Source organism: Uloborus diversus, chromosome 10 (genome assembly GCF_026930045.1).
Source record: "Uloborus diversus isolate 005 chromosome 10, Udiv.v.3.1, whole genome shotgun sequence".
Lineage (NCBI taxonomy): Eukaryota > Metazoa > Arthropoda > Arachnida > Araneae > Uloboridae > Uloborus > Uloborus diversus.
The window spans coordinates 85,119,402-85,144,222 of record NC_072740.1 but is presented as its reverse complement, the minus strand read 5'-3'; the positions used below and the strand labels follow the sequence as shown (position 1 = coordinate 85,144,222).

At 31.5% G+C, this 24,821-nt stretch overlaps 1 protein-coding gene across 2 annotated transcripts in view; it reads left to right on the top strand.

Annotated features, from left to right (window-relative positions):
* LOC129231823 (solute carrier organic anion transporter family member 74D-like) overlaps nucleotides 1–24,821 on the top strand; it is a 264,635-nt gene that overhangs the window by 204,768 nt on the left and 35,046 nt on the right. For both annotated transcript variants that reach the window (XM_054866204.1, XM_054866203.1), the window contains exon 6: nucleotides 5,291–5,524. In XM_054866204.1, the coding sequence (XP_054722179.1) occupies nucleotides 5,291–5,524 (234 nt within the window). The remainder of the gene's footprint in view (nucleotides 1–5,290; nucleotides 5,525–24,821) is intronic.

The window sequence follows — 24,821 nt, the reverse complement described above, 5'->3', positions numbered from 1 at the left end:
TTTATTTATAAAAATATATATACGTATTTATGATTATAATTAATATTGTAGTTAATGCCCCCTCCTTTAATAAATGTTATTTATAATTTCTTACGCATGAAAAAAAGATAATATTTTGCTGCACTTTGAGCTGCATTAATTTTAAGATGTAAGAAGAAACGTCTTTTGCGGATAATATAGCAAGTATTCGTAAATTTATCATTATTCTTTTTTTAATCTAATATTTGTATGTTAGCTTAGAAAATAATTTAGGTTTCATTAATTTAAAATAGAGTAAAGCCATCTTTCAAACTCTTAAGTAACGAGCTGCATCGTTTTAAGCAGAAATAAAAACATAAAAAAAAAACATTATCCATATATTTTATCGAAATTGAACTCTTGCTTTCAGTAAAGACAACTATCACGACGCAAAGAAAACATTTCCCTTTTTTTTCTCCTTCATTTTCTACTTCTGCATTCGGGTTTCATTCATTTGTAGTTTCATCCCTCTCTTTAGCTAGAAAGCTCCGAGTTTGCTCTGATGCCTTGTCTGATATTCACATTGCTATTTGACTTCTTGAATTGTTTGTCATAAAGTCAACAAGCATGCTGTCACGGTTGGATGTTTAACAGATAATAAGCGTAGCAGCACGAAGATGAGAATGGACTGTCATACAAAATTGAGATAGTTTTCAAAATAAACAGTGTAGGTTGGGAAAGAGATCACTACTTCAGAAATTTAATTTCCGTTGTTTGTGAAAGAAAAAAAAAGCTGTTAGCAAAATGAGTTTTAACTATTTTTATTGAATACTTTAGATTTAACCTAAATCTAATTTAGATGTACTTAACCTGTAGTTAGGGGATACAATAAAAGCACAGAATACGGGATACCTTATTTCTTTTGTCACTTGCGACTAATATGATTAAGAAAAAAATATACAGGGTGTTCCGTTTTAACCTTCAAGACCTTTAATTTCGCAACCGTTAGTCCTAGATGTGTACTTCCAGTTGCAAAAATGTTCAAAATCAGATGCAGAGTTAAGATATTGAAAGTTTGAAGCTAAAATAAAAATTAGTCAAAAAGTACAAAATTTAACTTTTTATACGGGTTCCAAGTCCCCTAACTTACATTTAGGGAAATAATCTCTATTGAAATATAATTCCAGCAGAAAAAGTTTGTAATTAGTACATCCATTACTCACCGAGATATGAAACGCAGCGTTTTGTGACTTAGACCAGTTTTCACTTGCTGTCAATAACATCTTTTGGGGGAAAATATAACGGTTAACAAGTGTTTAAAATGATATGTGTGTATAGAGTGTGGTATTTCAAATTGTTCGAGGTTTTCTAGTGTGTTTTTGCGTATCACGGAATTTGCATTTATTTTTTGAATAGCAATGAAAAGTATAAATATCTTATTTTTCTTACTTTCACGACCTGTCATTCTTCGGAAAGGGCGATAAGTTCCAATCTCATCTTCTGTATGGTCCCTTAATACTTTGAACTGAAATATCTCCTTGAGTTTTGGTCGCAAAAATGTCAAGTTTTTTGTGTCAGTAATAGTTTTCAATGGAGATTATTTCTCTAAACATTAGTTAGGGGACCTAGGGCCCGTATAAAAAGTTAAAATTGTGTATTTTTTTATTCATTTTTATTTTAGCTTCAAACTTTCAATATCTTAACTCTGCATCTGCTTTTGAACATTTTTGCAATTGGAAGTATACATCTAAGACTAACGATTGCGAAAATAAAGGTCTTGCAAGTTAAAAAAGAACACCCTGTATAATTAAGCGTAAAATGAAATTCAGTATTCTGTAATAAGATCCTTTTATTTCAAAAGCTTAAACCAGCAAATTTTAATTATGAATTTTAATTTTTAAAAACTCGTTGAAAGGTTTGTTTGCATTGGATTACTCCTATTGTGAAGTACCACAAAAATAGCACTTGAAAGAAATTGTTTGCATTTTGTTTTTCAGTTATTTTCACCTCAAATATACAACCTTTTTTGATTACCAGCGCAGTCTAAATGAGTCGGTTTGAGACCCTTTTGATACCTAGTTCACGGTTTGCTTACGATCATTTGAAGATTACCTTGTGCCTTGAACCCACACAGCACCATTTTCATCTTCACTATTGTTCCTTTCTAACGAAAAGGAAATTTGTTTTGCCTCTTCTTTCTCATTTTTCTGGATATTACCCCCTGCCCTATAATGCATGCTTCTCCAACCTGAGTTTCATTCTTAATTACATGCATTAACTATGCTTGAAATCGAATGAATACTGACAACATATACGTACTTAGCCTTCCTACAGAAGATAGAATAACTTTTAAAATTCCATATTTCAACGCAAAAACGGTAGAACCTTATTACTGTATCATTATTTAAAAAAAAAAATTGAACTGTAAAACTAGCAAACACCTATACCCTCCACACCTGCCGCTCAGACTAAATTGCAGGTCACAGCACAAAGAGGCAACTGTTAGACAACTAGTTCCAACATTCTCTGAAGATTTCGGATGCATGAATTAAAAAAGTAATAATAAATGAGAAAACTCAGTACCCCATATTAGGTAGCACTGTCATATTGGGTGATTTTACCCAATGCCTTTTTTTAAGGGAGTAAATTAAGACTTGTTGGACAGTTATCCAAAAGTCCACAATGACCGTCTTTTTCTCCTTATCTTAACTATCAAGATATGCACTGTAAGAAAATTCCGAAACTTTACTGATTATTTCCGTGTAACGTTTCGTGATTTCGCAGGCTTGTTTCCACTTCCTGAGAAATCAAGTATTTTTGCCAAAAAATTTCCTGAATTGCTACAAGTTGCCCGAATGCAGACTCTCGCCATTGTAAAAACAATTTTTAGCTCCCAGTTTAAAGATGAACTGAGCGTATTTATTAAGAGCATCGGCTTCAGTTTGATTTCGGCGCTTCCAGACTGATTAAGCTCCCAAAGTAAACGAATAAGTCTTTGGATTTTGTAGCTTGGCAAGAATTGCAGGCGAGTTGATCTTACTTGCTATTCTGTTTTATGTTTGGGCTATGTTTGCATTGTTGCTTTTGGAACCTTCTTGATAAATCAGGGAAGTGCCAAGCTATTATATTATACCTACCTAAGGTTACTCTGAAGATTCCAGAGACACGACTGGCTTTAAACGAGAAGACTTCTGAATTCTTGATGAGGCTCCCAGGATTATTTCAGTAAGGTTACTGAATTTTAGCGGAAAACGTTCCTTTTTTTTGCAAGATATGTTACTGGCAGAAAGTGGGCACAGTAGCTGCCCATTTTTTTCCAGGAACGTTTTTGAATAGTTTTTACAGTGTACGAATAAATATCAGAAACCCCACCATTTTTTGTTTTGAATATATGGTTCATTGAACCCCCGATACAGGTAATTATATTTTGTTGCAAATATGTACATTTATTACGTTGTTTTCTTTATTGATAGTTTCTAGATCAATGTCTTACATCATTTTTTTAAAGGCAAAAATATTTCTATATACCATCATTTTTTTAAATTTTGTTTCAAGATTAAAATATACACCGATTGAAGCTTTCCCAAAATCATTTTTTGGTCAAAATGTCTCTAAATAAAAACTATCATATTTAAAATAGTTAAATGATAATAATATACTTGTCATCCTCTTAAAGCTTATAATTTTTTCTATAACTTCATTATTCCCTTTCATTTGTATGCAATTTTCTAAGCTTTGCTCAAGTCACACGTAATGTTAAACTAAAATACCAACAACAGAATAGTTAACGCAAAACTCTCTCTATTTTAACTATACTTTTTTTTATCTGCCATTCGATCCATCCGGCAATTAGTGCGGTTGCTATAGCAACATCTTAATCTTAATTATTCAGCATCCTTAACAGGGTAGATAATTATTTTTGATTTCTGGAGCTAGTGTTTAATTAGAAAAACGATAGTTTTTATTTTAAACAGTAACAATGTTTTTCATTTCATGCGTACATTCAAAATTTACCCCACAAAAAATTAATATTTTTAATATGAAAGTCTTAGGTTACATTTCAGCTTTGTAGCTGTTAAAATAAATATTTTTTTAAGCATAACTTTTGTTAATGATTTAAATTTGCAGACCATTTTAGCAAATTAAAACGATTTTTTTTTTGTATTTAACCATCTGAACTCTTAATATTGCCTTGTTTCTGGTTCTTCATCGATGGCTTCTTCGAGAAGCTATCGATGCCAGTGGGAATCGTTTTCAACGTCGTTGTCGTTACTCTGCCACGTTCTCAAAAAAAAATCTTTAATATTTTACGAACTAAAGAAATCAAGAGATACACATATTGTCATTCTAAGCACCCGTTGTTTTCCAAATATAAGAGCATGACGTCAGTGCCAGTTACAATAGATGGCCAAAGGAACTACTAACAGGCCCCTACACTTTTGTTCCCGATTGACTCCTGAACTATGTGCTAAAGTTGAAACGTGCAAAAGTAGGTTAATCTGAGAAACCAAATTACACAAATAAAAAACAATAGCATTAAATTCTAAACTGGTGGGCTGTACTTCATTTGTGGCATACGGAGGCAAATGCTCTTAAGAGATTTTTTTTTAATGAGCAAGTCGATCTCCTTACAAAAACAAAATGATGCAATCGCCAATTTTCAAAAGTCATAATACCTCTAGCTTTCTAATACATTACAAAATATCAACAAAATATCCACAAAGTATCCAATCCCAAGAATTTTATAAAGTCAATGATTGCTTGTAATTGGAAGGTATGTTTTGAAAAAAGTTTTTTTTCCTTGTATCTTTTATACCAATAAAATAATGTAGTATTGAAGAAATGGGGATACAAACTCGATGACTCATTTAATTCTAGCGGTCAATATTACCTTAAAAAAGGTAATTAAGTAGTTGCAAATAATGTTTGAGCAATTCCCCCTCCCCCTCTATATAGCACAGAAATCATATAGGTAATGAGGCCTGCTAATGCTCGTGTATTATGGTAAAAATAGGTTTTCTGGTTTATTCATAACATAAAGCAAATGTCTAACAATATGTTTTACATATTTTTCGTTCATGTTGTCTGTGTGAGTTATTTGCCCTTGTGAAACTGAGTTGTTATGGATAGCAAGACAAAATCAATTTATATTTATTGCATCCAAATCTATGCTGTGTTTGAATAAAACCAAGTGCTATACTCGTTTCCCTTTATCCTTTATTTATTATATATTTTCTTATTTATTCTTAATAGTTGCTCGGTACAAGCCGACGCGATGCACGGCTGTATGTATTTATCAATATAAAATATACATATACGTATTATTTTTCAGCTAACCCAGGAATTACTTCTGACGATCCCCAATGGATTGGAGCTTGGTGGTTGGGGGTTTTCATAGTAGGAGCAGCTCTGATTTTTACATCTATACCAATGATGTGTTTCCCAAAAAAACTTCCTGGACAAGGATCCGTAAAGCCCACCAGAAATGGTACCACAGCCAACAGGCACACTCGCCATATAGCGCCTGCTGCTCCTGTTCGGAAAAATAAGAAGCCCAGCTTGAAAGGTAAGAACGTTTCTACTAAACCAGAATGCGTGTTGTAAAATGCATACTTCGTACCTAGTAATTGTTTTGATCTTGAAAAAACATTGAATCGTAGTCTTGTTTTTTCAAGTCTATCTTCTTTCGTGGAGTTTTGTGATATAACTGCAACCTCTATGCACTTTCTTTCAGACCGGAGGATATTTTTCAGAAAACTTATTTCTCATGTAGAAAACCCTGCCGTTAACGGAATCTATTGTTGTAACTACAAGCAAAAACCAAAAATATTAAATGTGAAAGAAATGACTCGAATGGGGCTTTTACGGAAATATGAAAACTATGGACATGTTCCTGAAAAATGTTGTAACGTACAGGAGCACACGAAAAATGGTAAAAACGCAATCTTTGTTATTTGGGTTTAAGCAATAAAAACACAACATCAAATAAAACCAGCTGACCAGACACTGTTTCCCGGATTTCTGGCGTTTTTGTAAATTCATGAACTTAGTTTTTTATTACCCTTCGTGCTAAAAAGCTTGAGGAAAAAGGATGAAACAGTACGATTTTGCTTTGTGTATGTTTATTTCTTCGACACAATTTTTGCGCCTGTAATATATTTATCATCAAGTTACCCAGGTTTCCCATATTTATTGTTTTAATCATTTTTTGTTGACTAACATGTATAGATGTAGCAATACAGTACAGGGTGTCTTGAAGTCACCAGGGTGTTATAAAGGAAATTCATTTAAAAAAAAGTTTTAATCGAAGTTTATTTTTATTTTTCTCCTTATTTCCAAAAACGCGCTTTTATCACAACTTTATTACAACTCTAAGTGCACACTTTTTGCAGATATAAGAAGATTTAGATGATTTTCATTTTCGCTCCAGGCTGTAGCGTAAACAAAGGTTTCCTTCCGGTGTTAAGGGATTAGTCATAACAGTCCTTGTGTGGATAGAAAAGTTATATTAGAATTTGCGATATGTGTTAAAACCAATTTTCTTGGGGGTTGACCCTCAAAATCCATCTCCTGACGTCCATGTGTGTTTCTTCTTTCACAGACGCGACTTTCAGTTTTCGACGTTTGTTGACCTTCATGTCTTTAGCTAATACAATGAAATCCAAACACAGCGAAATTCAAGGGATGCAAATTTCTTTCGCTGCGACGGGAATTTCGTTGTAATTGAATTCAAGCAATGTAATGACAAATTAGGACTGAACGTTTATTTCGTTGAAATGGCTATTTCGTTATATTGGAAATCCTTGTAACGGGATTTCACTATTGTCATAATGGGGAAAACAATTTGATGACATAAGGATAGACATTAAAAAAAAAAGAATTATTTGAGGCAGTGGGAAGCAAAGGAATGTAAGTGAACATTTTCAAGTTTTGTGTAAAACACGTTTAAAGATAACATCCTAGGTAGACTTTCATTGATTTTTCCCCCCTAAATCATGCTGTATAGTAGCAACTACCAGGGCTACTAGTATCATTTCTTACCCCAAGACAGGGGAGAGGTTCACCTACCATGTGTACTGGTTATCTCCAATTTTTTGATTTTACCACTTACATCCCTTTACTTCTCACTGTCTCGTTTGCATAAATTTTAAATATTTATTTAAACACATGATCTCTTTATCAGTGCAAGACTTATTAATACCCTGCATATTTAGTTACAGCAAAGAAGTTCAATAGTTTTAAGAAATCATGTCTCTGACAAGCGGCATTACCGCAAATAGTTATTAAATTTAAGAAATATAATAATTCAACCGCGAGTAAAGTGAATTCGCAGAAAAGAAAGCCAACATTTTATGCGACCTTGGAGATGACAAAGGAACGCTAATCCTTTTATTCCGTTATAATTGGTTACTTTATAGTACTTGTATTTGTTTCTTCCTTTTTAATGATTCCTTGAAATCGTAAGCTGTATAAACCTTTTTTTTCTGTTTAAAATTTAAATTTATATTTTACCAAGTTAATTTAATGCGTTCTAAAATAACTAAACACTCCTTATTATAAGAGAATATTATTCTATCATCGCAAATGAAAGATATTATTCACGGCTTTGCCCGTATAAAAGTTCCTTTGGTTCGCCTGTTTATTTACAAATACAGTGAAACCTTTGTAAGTTGACCACTTGCGGTGCACTACTTTAGCGGTCCACTTAAACAGGTGGTCAACTTACAGAGGTTGATTTATATCATAAGGGCTAATTGCGTGCCTGAAAAAAGTGGTCAACTTCACAGGTTTTACTGTAATGGATAATGAATTTCTCGCCAATTTGCTGTGTTTATTTGCTCGTCCAAGTTATGGTAATTTGCTCGGTAAAATGTTCTTAAAATTGGAATAGAAAAAGAACAAAAACCGAATTTTTGAAAAACCACTTCGAGGTGCACACCCCAACGCTACAAACTCATTTTGTGCCAAATTTCATGAAAATTGGCCGAACAATCTAGGCGCTATGCGAGTCACAGACATCCAGACTTTCAGCTTTATCATTAGCAAAGTTTTAAAGGGATTTATTTAACTATTAGTGTTAAAAGTAATTATGTTAAGAGGGACTTTCTGAAGCCTCTTATACCCCAAAATACCATATAATAGCTTCTTTAGCCTGAAGCATGAACTATAATTAACGCTCTATTTCAAAACTAGTACAGTAAAAGAAAAATACAAGTTTGCCATCTATTTTTCTAAAAACCGATTTTTACCCTGCTATTTATTTATAATCTCTAATTCTTGTTGCATAAATTTTCAGTGGTATTACATTTTCAGTCCCTTAAATGTATGAATTTATCATTAATTTTTGTTATTTAATAATGTAGTTTGGAGGTACTAATTTCTTATTTCAACTATCATTTTAGATGTGTTTAAATTTAGTTTAAGTTCATAACACATTTTTTATTAACTCTGAATAAAAACTGAGCAAATGGATATGTGCTATGGTTTTAATGACATAAATTAAGAGAAGTACGTAGAATAAACGTTTTATTCCAGAAAATATTCAATGATTATGCATGAATCGTTTGTCGTGCAGTGCATTAAGATTTCAGTTAAAACGGAATGCTTCAGTGAAATAATTTTACTTTAAAAAAGCGTTTTTTGGTTCTAGAGTTTTTTTTTTTTTTGGCACTTCTTAACCTTAGTTTTGGCTGTTTTGATTTTTACATTTTATTCTAAGAGATTTGTTTTCTTTTTTCCTTCATTTTCTTATTTTCAAATATTTTTCATAAAACTGTTTCTTCCTATTATGTATTAAAAAAAAAAAAAAATCACGAAAATTAGCTTATGTTCCAATATGCTGATTTTTGACTTAGTTTCTTTTTGTTTATGGTTACTATTGTGGTAAATTTTTACATGAAAATAGTGTTATATATTCAATAATGTTTTTTTTTTTTTTGTAATACGTTTAACCGTTTTAGGGTGCGGTCTGACGATTATCTTTAGCTTGTATTCATGTTTTAACTAACACAATAAAATGTTGTTCAAGTTCTATTCATTATGTTTTCTGCTTGCAAAGTAATATTTTTAAAAATTGTCGTCATAACGTATTTTTATACTTATTTGTTTCGATGCAAACTATCAGTGGCAACTGTGTACTATTTTTAGCTTAAAAATCGATCCTTTATGTAAGAAATATTTTAAAATTCTGGGAGTATCATATCCCATTAATCATTATTTTTTGATAAATTTTTACTTGAAAATAATGTTATATATTCAATAATGCTATATTCAGTGTATTGCAGTGTACATTAGCATACTTTCCGATAACTAATGAGCTAAGAATAGCATTTTTGAAAAGCACCTAAGTAATCTTTAGAATTTCTGTTCCAGTATTGAAGTTCTGAAATCAAATATATTAGTAGCAGTTTGAAAGATTCAGTACAATGAATGCTCAAACGTTTGAAATATATTGGAGTTTATAAAGTCATAATTATTTCAAAGGCGCATTTACAAATCTTCATAATTTAAATCTTTGTTTTATCTGATTTTTAAGATTTTAAAATCATATTCGTTGTTATTTGATGCATTGAGCATTGTGATTTAGTGGTCGAAAATTACCGCGGCTCATTTGACCAAAATTTTCTTACTTGATTAATTTTAAAGAATAATACAGATATCTTCAGATTTTCTTTTCAATTTTATTGAATTTTCGGTATACATGATGATATTTTGATACATTCAGTGCAGAGGTGCAAAGCTTTATTCACAGAAATTTTGTCAGCACTTTAAAATTACGGCTATTTAATTAATTTAAAGATTCATCTATGAATCTTTTTTTTTTCGTTTGATGAGGATTACATATAAGCTATGCTGATATGAGCATATGAGTAGTAAATTCGTTCACCTCTCTGTAGTGCCTTTATTGATCATAATTTACAGTGAATCATAAAACCATAACTCTTTTTTACCCATCTGACATCTTACCCTTCAAGACTCATGCATAAATTTCCAAAATGTGTTCTTTATTTTCTGTGCTTTAGACAAACATAATTAAGAATTTAATGTTTTTTATTCCGTGCTTTATCAATCGAAATTTATTGGTAGGTCTGAAAAAAAATGTTTAATTACTTTGAAAAAAAAAAATGTTTAATTACTTTGAAGATACTCTGCATAAATTTGCATGATTTTCTTTTGACTTTTTAATGGCTTTTTGAGTGCTGTGTGAACAGTACATTCTTGTATTGTGTGCAGTTCCTTACTGATTAAAATGTCATTGATTACTAAAACGGAAACGTGAATACTTTACAAATCTTCATTACTAATTCTTCATTTTGAATAATTTTTAGTTTATGTTTATTTTTTGCTGAGATGTAATTTGATGTTTGAAAGGTTTATAAAATTGAACATATAATTTGATGAATTAGATTGTAATTTAATGTTTCAGGGGCAATAAAATTTCTAAGGTGTAAAAGGGGGTAATTTCTAAAGTGTAAGGGAACTATATAATTATTTCTGAAAATCATGCACAAAATTTAGTTTATTCTTCGTTTAACATATCTTGAGACAGATGTATGAGTTGTAATTGGATGCATTCATTACGTTTGTCTTCAATGCATAGATAAATGTAATGTTAAAATTAGTAAAGTTTAAATGTTTGAAGAACCAGCCATTGATTTTCATCTTTTATTCTTCGCTTTACGTGATTTTTACCTAGACATGAGAAAAATACTTTATTGCATTCTAAATACATTTTTGATAGCTTAAAGTAGATTAGAACACATGCCATCTCAACAGGAAATATAAATAAATTAAGGTTTCTGGCTGGAAAAGAAATAAAGATTAACTTCCTTTATTTGAAGCCAGACGCAACAACTTTATTTTTCTGTCTATTAGCTCTATAAAATCAGCATGGTTGTGAAACATAGTTATAAGCTGGAAACAGACTGTGCAGTTAATCTCTCTCCAACAAATGTTAGTTTCAGCTTTAAGAAATAAATCAGAGATAAAAGCAATCTATCATAACCAGCAGACTGTTTCGCATACATCTTTTTTGTTGCAATGTTTATCAGCCGATGATTCTGCTTGAAAAGACTCATAATAGGATAATGAGAGTCATTGATCATAACTAGTCGAAAAGTTCTCTAATACTATAATAATACTTACTGATCAAACATTCGAGTGGTAGATCTGTGATTAATGAGATAGTTAGGATACACTTGAAATATGAAAGAAAAACCACTGACATACTTAGTTTTAAAATAAAGATGAGAAAATCTTAGATAAATGGACGGATCAGAATGATAGTAGTGTAAGTCAAAAATTTTACAGTTTGAGGTAAGAGTGGATTTGTGTTCTGCCGTAATGGCAGTAACAGCTAATATTTCATTTTTTTTATTTTCTTTTTTACATTATTGTCATCTATTGTACGTTAGCTTTATTTTAAAAATTTGTTTATTTGGTTTCGACTGGAAAAAAAAGTCGAATTCTAATATTTAGTTACGTTTATAGTCATTTTGAGTCCGAAACGAGTTTTTTCAAATATCTCGAAAACTCATTTTTGCAGGCACTGATAATTACCTGCCTACGGCAGTGTTCTTCTGTAGTTATTCTATTAAGTGTACCAACTGCTCAAATAAAATAAATAAAATATATTGGCCATTAGAAACACGCAAAAATTGTCCAGTAACCTGAACTGATGTTCAAGGTAGAACAATAGTGGCGTAGGCCAGTTTTCATGCCGCTGTTTGAACAAGTTGTCATAACTTTCTGCTATGTTTTGATTTATAACAGTCCTTGCATGCATTTGACTTTCAACATATCGTTCATGCAGAATGACTGTGGTGTAAGCCAGTTTTCATGCTGATGTTTGAACCAGTAACCAGAATTTTGTCAGCAATATTTTGATTTATAGCAGTCTTTACATGTGTTTGGTTTTCTTTCAATAAACCTATTATAAATGCAGAATGACGGCGGTGTAAGGCAATTTTCATTCCGAGAATCGAACCAGTAATGAGAATTTTCTGCTATCTTTTGAATTATAACAATCCTTGCATGTATTTGACTTTCTTTAGTAAACCTATCGTAAATGCAGAATGACAGTGGTATAAGTCATTTAAAGCGACTTTAAAACAAGTTAGAAATAACTTTTGATTAAAAAAAAATTATAAAAAAAGTACTTATCTTTAAAAACAAATCTTGTTCCTGGAATATGAAGTTAAAAATCATTCAATCTTGATTTATTGCAAATATTTTTACAAAACCTTCATTTACACAAAACTATGTTAGAATGCCTTTTACCACTCTCATTCAAGCCATGATAAATAGTCTGACAATTCGTATTTTACATTTTTCTCTTATGGGAAAGCAGACAAAAAATGACTTTCAACAGCCTTGAGCGATTTTCCCCGCTGTTTCCTATTGTTAAATATTTTATTGAAATATTATGAATGTGATGCTGGGCATGCAGCACATTTAGAACCCCTCAAATCAGGTTCTTGAAGAATGTGATATTTTGTCCATAACCAAGTTACCGTAATTGGGGAATAACTTCTTTCTCCTCAAGGATCAGGCCAAAGAAGTGATCCGGCTTTTTGTTCAAACCAGAGATTTACAAATTCATGTTCAAAAACTAGCTTAACTATTTTCGATTATTTCATCCAACGATTAGTCGGAGAAGCTTGCAACCGATACCTTACACAGATAGAGCTGACAAATAATACAGGTGAAAATTGACTTTGTACAATTTTCTATTCTTTCAGTTCCGGTATTTAAGGGAATTTCAAGCAAGAATAAATAACATGATGCTCACCATAATACACATTTTATTCGCTATTACAAAGCAAAAGTTATTTCAAAATTTTAACTGAAAGGATCCGAAATCTGATACTTTTACATAATACTTTCTACTTTACACATGTAAACTTATCTCTAAATTAGCAAAGAATATCAATATTAATGTAAAAAACAATATCACAGAATGAAACCGCAAAAAACACATTCTTGCTGTCGAATGGGTTTAAAAGTACTATGTGAGCTATTTACAAACCAAATAGATTTAACCCGCTTCTCAGATATTTAAATTTTGCACATGTAAAAAGTATCAAATTAATGCATCAAAATATAATTCTAAAATACATTTCTTGATAAACATATTTCTAACTTCATTATTGTAGAAAATTTATCACGGTTATTTCGATTACCTTATTTTTTTCCAGTAAGCTACCGCCCTGTATCCAGGGCCCTTATGGCAGAAATACATAAAATACACCGCCAGCTCAGACATTTCAGCCGAAGACTGCAATTTCGTGCTTATTAGCACTCATCAGCCTGGCACAGGAAGTGACTGAGCTGGAGGTGGAAAACCTCTTACTGAAATCAAGAGTGCAAACAAACTGGTAGCTAATATAAAATTAGCACGGTGAGCTAATATAGAAGCTAATATAAAATTTACGGTACGGCACCGTAGCTAATATAATATTAGCACGGTGGGCGGTAACTTACTAAAACTTGTATTCAATTTTCGAGTTGAACCGAACCATTGCTTCGGTCACTCGTTTGATCAGTGCTAATTTTATATTAGCTACCAGTTTGTTTGGCACTCTTGGCTTCCTTAAGAGGTTTTCCACCTCTAGCTCAGTCACTTCCTATGCCGGGCTGGTGAGTGCTAATAAGCACGAAATTGCAGCCTTCGGCTGGAATGTCTGAGCTGGCGATGTATTTTATGAATTACCTTAGTTACTACAATAAACTCCTTTTTATTAGTTCTCTCATTTTAAAACTTGCTGCAGTTAATCTTCATATGACAATTGATTTTAGTAAGAGATTTCAATGTTCATTTCTTTTTAATCTTTAATAATATTGTTTGATTTTTGAAATCAACAGTGTGAGATTGAATGCATTTTCTAACTTGTATTGCATATTAGGTTGTATTTAATTACAGGTTTTGTTCATCCAATATTGAAGTTACGTGTGTCCAAAGTAAAATTCTAAGAGATCTAGATTTTATATTTTTGTTGCGTCACAAACAGTTAAAACCTTAAAATTGATGGGGGAAAATATGTAAATAATAAATTACAGAAACGTACAGCTATATCATTTAACTCCACACAAAAATCGGTTTTTGTACATGCGTGTATGTATATCTGCTTACCTAATATTTTCAAATTGAGGGAACTAATCAGGTATAAAACTCAATTAGAATCAGTATGTTCCTATATTTTACATTTTTATTCCTTAGCATGATTTCCATTATTTTTTTTCTAAAACTTAACATACGCTGTTGACTACTTAGATAATAAATGTCTTTAGTTTAGTATCAAACTTCTTTATAAGATACTTCCAGCACTGACACTTTTAAATACTTAAAGCTGAAAGTTTAAAAAAATAATAAAAACATAATATTCTCGTTTTGGCCGAAGATTCCCTTTTACTTCAGGTAAGAAATTAGCGGACAGTGTTCTAACCAATTTATGAGGAGCTTCAAGGTATGTAAGATAGTTTAACTAATAATTTATCTAAATATTTAGTTTCTACAGAAGAAAAATATTTTTAATGACAGTTGAGCAGTGACGGATTAAAAGGGAAGATGCCAGAACTTCTCTATGTTCAATTGATAATATTAAATTAACATTTCCCTTCATATATTTTTAATTTCTTCGATTAATATACATACATGTCAATTTTGTTTCAAAAGAGCTATAAGTTTGATATATAATATTGCATGTAGGGTTTGCCATTCGAAGCAATAGTAGGATTTAAATACGTAGATATTTTTCCATTATTATAATAATGTCTATAATTAAATAAGAATGTCAACAGTCATAATCTGCTAGTTTTCCGAAAAGCTGCAACATTTGCATGAAATTTTATAATGTTTAAATATTTCTGTAATTTTGAAACTAATAGCTAATGAGAAATATTGATTTTCACGTCTTTCTATAGCATATAACTTCTTCATAAAAAATGCGGCATTAAACTATTTTTATGTTAAAGCTGTCTTACAATAAAGGAAATTATTTTTAATTGTTCAAAATAGTATTTTTACTGCAAAAATTAGATGGCGAGAAAAAAAAAATGTTGGAATTATTCACAAACTTTGCTTTCATACTCTGATAGGTCAGCATATATCTTTTGAATAATGACGTTTTTTTCAATCAACATCATCTTCATAAGATAAGAAATAATTTAGGGATTGAATTGATTTCTGTATTCTACATAACAAAATACAAAAATTTACTTACAAAATAGTATCGTTAATACAGTCTAAAGACTTAGATGATGATTTAGAGACCGAATAAATTATTTTATGTCGTTTCTGCTGCAAAAGTAATTTCCTACAGATTTTTATTTTATTTCTTCATTATTTCACGCAACTATTTTATTGTTAACATAAAACAGTTCAGCTGCTTTTTTATTTTGCTTAGCCCTATATTTTGTTCTATCTTCTAATATTCCAGGAAACTTTAGTAAAATACTTTTTTCAAAGGAGTGCTTAGTTTTGAACTAGGCTTCATACATAAAGAGAATTCGTAAATCGACGGGCACCTAACAAAATATCTACACTTAATTCTTTTATACTATTGGAAATAAATAAAAGTCCTTCGAAAACTGCAGAATGCACAAATGGAAACTTCTGTTTTAGAAATTATTATAAAATTTTTCAAAGAAAAATAAAAACGTTTTACAATAAACAACAAGAGTTGTTTATTGTAATAAAGTTTGTTGCGCATAATTAACATCTTACTGTAACATCTCGCAACTTTCGTCGAGTAATTATATAGAGTAAAAGTACCGCCAACTATTAGTTCAATAATGCATTAAGTGTATTTTATTTGTGTACTTATATTAAAATAAACACTAAACCATCTCTGACAAAATTTTTGTTGAAGAATTAAACGTGTTTTTCTCAAAGATCATATCACCAATGGTTACTTAGTTCAAAAGCTGGAAAATATTCTGGAGATAATACAGTAAGGCATATTTCTACTATGAAAATAATTCCAATTCATTCAGTAACATAGATGGCCATAAACCAAGGAATGAAGATGTGGATGAAGCCTTAAAAACAGTAAGTTTTGTTTTTGTTTATTCACTTTTTCCGTAACTAATAATCATAATACTAAGCAAATAAGAAAATATATATAAGACGAAAACATAACTACTTCTTTTCTTTTCAGATCCATATACCCCGTCTCGAAAATCAAGAATGGCTTTTAGTTGATGAAAAGAAGGTTCTACTATTAAAATGGAAAAGAAGAGAATATGACTTCTTGGAAAGGTTATTCCTCCTGTAAAGGAGACTGTAACATGAGAAGTAAACGGGTAATTTATTATTCTACATTAAAATAATATACATATCAGGTGTGAATTCGCAAATTTTTGAGTTTGAAACGTCTATGAGAAATAATGGAATACTGGGTTGTGGATAATTTTATGTGAAAAAGGAATTCATTTTTTCAGAAAAAACAGCTACGAAATGGAACTGAACTGCTTTTCTCGAATAGATATTATATATATATATATATATATATATATATATATATATATATATATATATATATATATATATATATATATATATATATATATATATATATATATATATAAATTATGAGTAGGTAATATGGATATTTATTGTTTCTTGGCATTTTGTGTTATTAGTTAGTTTTCAATCATTACAGCGCAATCTTAGATTAACATTAATTTAGATAATGATAAAATAAATAAAATTAATTATATAGACATTTCTTATGAAACTGATAAACATGTACAAGCATTTGTTGAAAAAAAAAAATACTATTAACATTCAAAAAGTTGCTTCTCTTTTTTTTTTTTTTTTTTTGACATTTCTATACGCGTCAACATTTATTGAATTTGCGTTCAAATTGAAAAACATAACATAGTAGTGAAATCTTATTCCCACGATTTTAGGAGCCATTATTTCTGCTATAAATAAAAAGATAAAATAAAGCAAGGAGTTACAAATTTTCAGAATTTAAATTTTTCTAGCGCTATGATGACAAACGAAAACCAAGCCTACACGAAAATATCTAACTTGAAAAACACAAAAGCACGAATAAGCTAGAGAGGGTGAATGAAAACTGTTTGCCCTTGAAAAATAGAAATTTATATTGATCAACTCTTCATCCTGATACAGTCTTTTGATGCAACAATGGGAAAACAACGTCATAAATACACAAATTTGCAGTGAACTGCAGACGCTTGTTTCAGAGTTTCCGGGAATCCCTTTTTCAGTGCAAAAAAGTGCAAGCTTTTGGTGGCACCCAACAAAAGCAATATTTTAAATTATTAAATGTCGGTGGTTGTCTATGAACGAAGTCACGTTTCCAGGGGAGTTAGGGGGGTTCACAGTTTGTGACTAACTAGAGGGTCATTCCATAGAAATGTCAACCTCAACCTCAGAAATTTTTTTTCAACAAAGCCCTAATTGTGACTTATCATTTCATTCAGCATACTTTCTAGTACATTAATCCAGTAACAGTTTGCAAAAATTTCATTCGGTATTTTTCTTCTAGCTCTAAACGTGCGAGGTTGTGGAAAAGGCTTAAAATACGCTAAAAACATGCGTCTAAGTTTTCTTGTGTAACGTAAATTTTTTTTTCAAATTTTTAAAAGAACTATTTTTATTCTAAAAGATTAGATGTTGGCCCAATAAAATTGACTGTTCTTTTTGCATACATTATAAGATAAGTATTTTAATTAGTTTGGTTATTTCACTGAAAATATTTACGTTACGTTAGTCACGAAAATGAACTATTTTCTGCATAAAAACTAAACCAGATGATTGAACCAAACATCACTTTTTATTTTCTTACATCTGTGTCATATCTACTTAAAAAGTGCAAAATATTTATTTTTGTATCAGTAGATATAAAATAATTAGTGTGACTAACGTAACATTTGAGATGTGACTAACGTAACATTTTAAAAATGACTGATAATATTTAAAACTTATTTAATTTAATGTACATTTTCATGAACAATTTTGAATAAGTAGGCATTCTATATTGATAAAAAAATATAAAGGGTGAAAAATACCAGTAAAATTACATTGTAGACCTTCTGTCCATTTAGAAAAATACTTTTTTAAAGGTCTTTAAAAATATACTTTCAATTTAAAGAATTATTGTTAAAAAAAAGGGTGAGTAAAGCAAAATGAGTACTCTGCTGAATGTGCGTGCATTCAACACAAGAATCCAAGCTAAATAATTAAGAAAATAGAAAGACAGTTTTAACAAAGAAGTTCGTCTATTTTTAAGAAAATACATCTCCACCTATTATTAAAATGAAGTAATGGCAGCTCGTTGGAAAACATTTGAAGATGTTACATGATACAGTGAGACTAAGCACTGCTGCCATATATTTCAGAAAATGCAAGAATGATCATTTAGAAATTCAAACATTTGCGGTGATATCCGGAATTAAAATTCATTCTGCAAAAATGTTTGAATATTTTTTTTCAATGTTACATTTTGATTCAGGATGCACAACACTATTCGTTCGATGAATCAGGATACCTTAAAAAATAATATGCCGTTGAAAAGTACTACGGAGTTTCTTATGACAATAACTAGTATATCGCAGAATACTAGAATTTGGTGAAAGTATCAACTTGTATAAATGTAACTTTTTAAAAGAGAGATATTTAAGATTTAATTAGCCCAAAAAAGATGTTATTCAGTTAGTAAAAGCAGTTTTTTTATTTGTTTATTTATTTATTTTTTTTTCGCACATTCAGATTGAGTTAATTGAACTGAATCCTTCCATTTAATTACTTACACTAATGTAGAAAAAAAGTAAAGAAAGAACCATAATGCAGCACAAAGGAGGTTCCTAAAAAGTGTAAAAGTAATATAAGAGCAAAAGATTAATTACAAAAAGTTTTTTATATGCATTCATTGCTTGTTATCCGATGGTTACGTTAGTCACGTTACGTTAGTCACACACAGTTTTTCGTAAACGCACCATTAAGGGCCAAAAAAGATTTATGTGTAATAAATCTGTAGTATATTTTTAAAAATAGACTGTTTACCTCTTACAAATATATCGACCAATTTTAAATGCCTGCGTAACTTTCAGAAAAATTTGCCTCGTAACATAAGCATTGTTTCTCAGGGTTGCAAAAATGTTACGTTAGTCACGATGCCTTTTTTGGCAAAAAAATACGTGCCAGTGCTTATTTTGCTTCAAATTCTTGGTAGAAATGAAAAATAGTCACTTTGTACATTTTAAATCTGCAAATTAAATCAAAAAACATTTATTTTTATTCCCGGTGTAAGTAAAAAGAGTAAGAAAATCAGCTGCGAATGCTACGTTAGTCACTAGGGAATGACCCGTTTGTAATTTTTTAATCTTTTTCTTGTTTCCATCTTTCATTTTTTTAGTTATATCTTCATGTTGCGTGTATAGTGTATGTATAATTATACATATAGTTTTCTCTAGTACTAAGTTTTAAAATTTCACCATAACTAATTTTGTTTTTTAAAAATTGGATCAACATTAAATTTTAACGTAGTCAAATATTTTCATCTGACCTTGTTATAACTAGATGCAATGTAAACTAGAGTTTTATTTAGTTTTCTTTCATAGATGAACCATCTGTGATTGTTCGCTGAAACACCGACTGTGAATGAAAAAATGATGTCCGCCATGAATTTATGACGGAATATGAAATGAGATAACATGCTGTTGAAGTGTGACAGCTGCATTCAGTCTACTGGCTGTAGACATGTAAGGGTACGTCAAGGACAAAAGAATCCTTTGTTTCTTGGCTTCAGAGAAATAACCGGGACTCCCCTTGATGCCCATTTTCGTTCCAAAAGCCGGCAAAGAATGATAATAAACTTGCATTATTTGAAGAGCGTTGAAATCTGTGTTGCCGGAAAAATGTTTATTTTAAGGATTTCGCGTGTCACTTTGATATGAACTTCTAGTTAATAGATTCATGCTGAAATGTAAGTCATGAATTTTGATGCTGAATAAAATTATTTTTTGTTGAGCTTGTGTACTTTCTTTCATGAATAAACTCAGGGCTCTGCTTGTTGATCGAAATTAAAAGGTTCATATTTCATATCAAGGATACATCGAATGCAATGAATAAATACTTTCCTCTTCTAGTTTTTTGAAATAAAAAATTTGGAAAAATTATTTATTTAAGATAAATTCTACCCTTTGGCATTGAAGATATTTTAAACAGTCCCTTTACCAAAAAAAGTTCAAGGGGTTTCCATACACACACACACACACAAAAGAAAAAATGCATGCGTTTTTCAAGGAACGAATAACAATTAACAAACTCCAGTGGATGAACAGTTCAAAATTTGTTTTTATAGATCGAGTTGTAAGAGTTGTTCATAAATGCATTAGCAACTGTAATGTCTTTCTAGTTCATTCCTTTGTTATTAAAGGAATGAACTAGAAACTGTTGTATTTGACCTCTCGTTAGATGTGTTCATTCACTGGACTGACTGTGGCTCTGATAAGTTAAGCTATGACCTTGTCAAATTTATCTTTTTTATAGGCCTTTAAGCGAAAACATGGACGTGCAATTGGCGCTTAATGGAGTTTGGAGTTCTGTTGCAAAGCTACTACAAAAGTATTGTCCGACTTTCGCGAGAAGGCACTTCGCCACGCCTCCTCGAACGTCGAGTTCCATTTTACGCGGGGGTGATTAGTAAGCAATCCACGCGCATCTAAAGGAGACAACCAGACAGCCTTAACTTGGGCATGCATTTTAATGTGAAAAAATGTCTTTGTGTCCTTTAAATCACTTGCTTCACTTGTCTGTTGTCATTTTAGTTATTCTTACATTTTAAAAACTGCTGCTTTCACAACAAAATGCTATGATCCGAATATACGTTCTGCGTATTTAAACTGGAGCTAAAAATATTTTTCACAGCAGTGAGAAGTCTGCATTCGAGCAACTTGAAACCACTGAGGAAACTTTTTGACAATTATACTTGTTTTTTCCAGGAAGTGGATAAAAACCATTCAAATCCCGAAAAGTTACACAGAAATACTCAGTATCGTTTTGGATTTTGTTTACAGCATTCCTATAGCGCCGAAAAGTGGTACACATTGTCAAGGTCACATCGCAGCAACTTATCAGAGTCACACTATACACATCTTTTATTTAATCCTCCAGCCCCTCCCCCCTACCAAGAAAACCCAAATCAAAACTACAAAACTCTGTTTTTGTTTTATTTTTAAATAATCAAGCACATCGAAAAAAGAAGTTTTTTATCCCTTGTATCAAATACTCGAGTTTATAACGATATTACGAGTTTCTAAAAATACATGTGCGTACGTGTTCATTTATAGATTAGGATACCCTACCATTGACACGGTTTGAATGTAAAGTTTTAGGAAATTATTTTACTTTTCCAATTTCTTAATTACCATATCTTAGTCTTATAAGTTTATTAGACACTTGCGTCCATTCTCACTTTTATAATCGGTTCAAGAGTAAAAGTTAAGACATAGAGACGGGGAAAATAAAGTATCTGCTTTAAACTGCAATAGCACGTGTTGCTATGAACTGTTTGCGAGCTTGTCAAACTCTTCCGTGACCTGCTAGATAGCCAGATCTCTCTCCCATCGAGCATGTCTGGGATATGATGGGATAGGGATTGCATCTGGCAAGGAATGTTGATAACCTCGTTCGATAATTGAAGCGAATTTGGCAGAAAATACCGTAGGACACCATCCGGGAGCTTTGTCGGTCTTTGCCACGCTGTGCTTAAGCTTGTATCCAGGCTAGAGGTGGGTCAATACCTTATTGAACTTGTTACTGCAGCTCTGACATAAATTACTCTATTGTTCTGAGAATTTAATCATTTACTATTTTGTGCATTGTTTTTCTATCCACCAATTTTCGTCTCAATCGGACCACTCCTTCTTGGTGCGTCGATTTTTTTGTTGTAGAGTGTATACAGACATAAGGATCTTAAAGTTAGCAAAGAAAAAAAAATTGTTCAAAAACTATACTCTTTTCTTTTTCTTTTTGAAACACTGCAAAAATCCTTATTCTACCCTCTGGGCTATGGTGTTTAAAGGGTTAAAGATTTACATTTTGAATACTTTTAAATGCATGAAAATTAGATTTGTTGGTTATTTCTCTCGTTTGCTACTCACACTTACTTAAAAAAATAAAATAAAAAAAACTTTTTTAAATAACTATGTTGATCGTCTCTGGATTCCTTAGGTGAAAAGAAAATATTGATACTACTTCAAACGCAATTTTCCACAAACATTACTGTATGAATTCAGAAACTTGATCAATTCAGCTCATTAGTAATTCAGCAACTCAAATATTTGCACAGAAACCAATAAGTTTTGGCAGCTTTGAAACAGATGCGCGAATCTTTTACTGAGTCTCGATAATTAAAGAGCGTGTACAACTTCGATTCCTTTGATTAGAAATTCAACAGCGGAATTTTAAATCAAAGAGCAAACAGCTTTCCTTCCTTTAAGAAATTTGAGCAACATAGACGTATGTACGTAATGTAATTACGAAAAGGTAAGAGTAGACGAATGGAATACTGTATTAGTATTTTGTTGTATGTTTGTTTAATTTGCAACTTAGACATTTCATAGAAACATTGACTAGCAAAATGCGATTTTTTTCTTGGTAAGCAAAAGGGAAAAAATGCCGCAAACACACATATTTTATCAACCATAACTAGAACTGCTTATCGGAGTCAAAGACGTGGAGTCTGATTAGACTGATTAGTGGTTAAAAGAGTCGGAGGGTTAAAATTTTCAAGAGTAGGAGGCGGAGTCATTTCCCTCCGTGTCCACAAGTCTGCCAGGGCTATGAAGTCGGAGTCAATTTATTTCCTGATCAGGACCGACGAGAGGCTATGTCAGCCTAGTCAGAAACTAGGGACCCGGTTCGGAATCAGAGTTGCATAAATTTGGCAAGTTTTAGGGGTGGAGGGGAGCCCGATGACCAAACTGACAAGAGGCCCGCCTTGGTTCTCGGTGGCCCTGTCCATGGTTGTCGGAGTTGGTCATTTTCAATTCGACACCACAGGATATTTCTCAATCCATATGTACCCTTTTTTGTGAGTCATTAACTATACACATTCCCAAAACCTTTTTTTCTAAACTAAAATGCGTTATATTTGTAACAGTTTCACTGTTAATTAAGAATAAGTAAATTGATAAATTAAAAACAAGAACTTCTATAATAATGAACATTTTATCTGTTAGTGTGTATGAAGCAGATATAGAATTTCGTAAAATTTCTCGGTGGGAACGCTGGAATTGTTTTTACCGGTAAAGGTGGTCAATGTTTGGTTCTAGCTTGGTCAAATACAGCAGTAAATCACGCTCAATATTAAGCTTGTTTCTATTATAGTTCTGTAAGTACATTAAACTTGAAAACTCTTTTTCTCGTCGACCCCCTTGTCTAGTGGTCAGAGAAGTCTGACAACGGATGGGGAGGTTCTGGGCTCGAATGTAGTTACATTCATAGACATTACATTCATGCTAGGACATGAATGTAATTTCTCTCACCTGTCCATTTCATTTCTTTGTGTTGTTGTGCTGTGAATGGTTACCTACCCTATTAACAGGTCCTTATGCCATGCGTGTACTGTGGAAGTCGGATTTTACACCAAATTGCGGTGGAGTTGAAAAAGTAAAGCAGCGCGCCCCAATGAGCCTCCAGCTTTTCTGCTAATAAATATTTTTTTCATCATTGGATTTCTTTTTTTAATTATGGAATCTGGTAAATTTACCGAAAAACAATGCAAACTAACTCATAAAAAGCAATATTTAGAGATTTATTTTTATTCTTTTCCAATGTATAAAGAAGAATCTATATAAAACATCAAAAAAGTTAAAGACGCAACGAAGTGTTTCATGTAATGTTTTGACCTGCTGGTGTCCCACTGAAAGCAACGAAAGTTTTGTGTCCCTGGTTCAGTGTTTGCGTACTACTCTTGACCAGGGCTGTGGAGTCGGAGTTGAAGAGTCGGAGTAGGACCGATTTTGGGGTAAAGGAGTCTAAGTCGGAGTTGTTGGAAAGCATACCAACTTTCCGACTCCGGGCTTTTTTTTCCTCCTAATTTTCACTTACTTTCCTTATATTTTTTAAAGAACCGATTACATATTGCTTCGATTTATGTATAAAGACTTACTAATAAGAAAATGACTCCCATTGGCAACCAGCTGGCTTCTTTATTTATCGAACTTTCACCTTCTGTAATAGCTCCTTCCACCAACCCAGTAGTTTGCTTTTTTTTTTTTAATTTTCTTTAACTAATAGCAACTGTCAGCAAACGGTTTTGTCGCCTAACATTTACAGTGATTACTTTCTAATAAAAATGTTAATATATTTTTTACTTCGACCTCAGAAAGTAGTAAAGCAAGTCGGGATGCGTAGCTCGGGAAGAAACTTCTGAAGGTGTTCGGTAAATTCAAATAAGTGTTGGCGCGAAAGCACAAATCCAAAAGATCCAATTGAATATATCTGTTTTTTTTTTCTTTTTTTAAATCTAAACACTATGTCTTTTAGCTTGATTCTCACTAAAGTGTATGAAATTTAAAAAATAAAAAGTATATGATTTTTTGGTTACAACACTCAATAACTTTAGTTACTCTTAAAATCTTCATGTTAAGGTTAATTCTAAAGCAGCTTATAAAATTAAAATTAAAACTAAACTAAAAATGTAGGTATAGTAAAAGCTATTCGTACAAAGCTGTATACGCCGCATTTTATGTAACATTTGCTCAAGACGTACATGTACCCGGCCTCTCTTCGTGATATAGAGCCCTATTTACGCTTAAATTTTATAGATGAAATATAATTTAAGATTTAATGGGGAAATTTTTCTGCATTTATATTTTTTATAAAC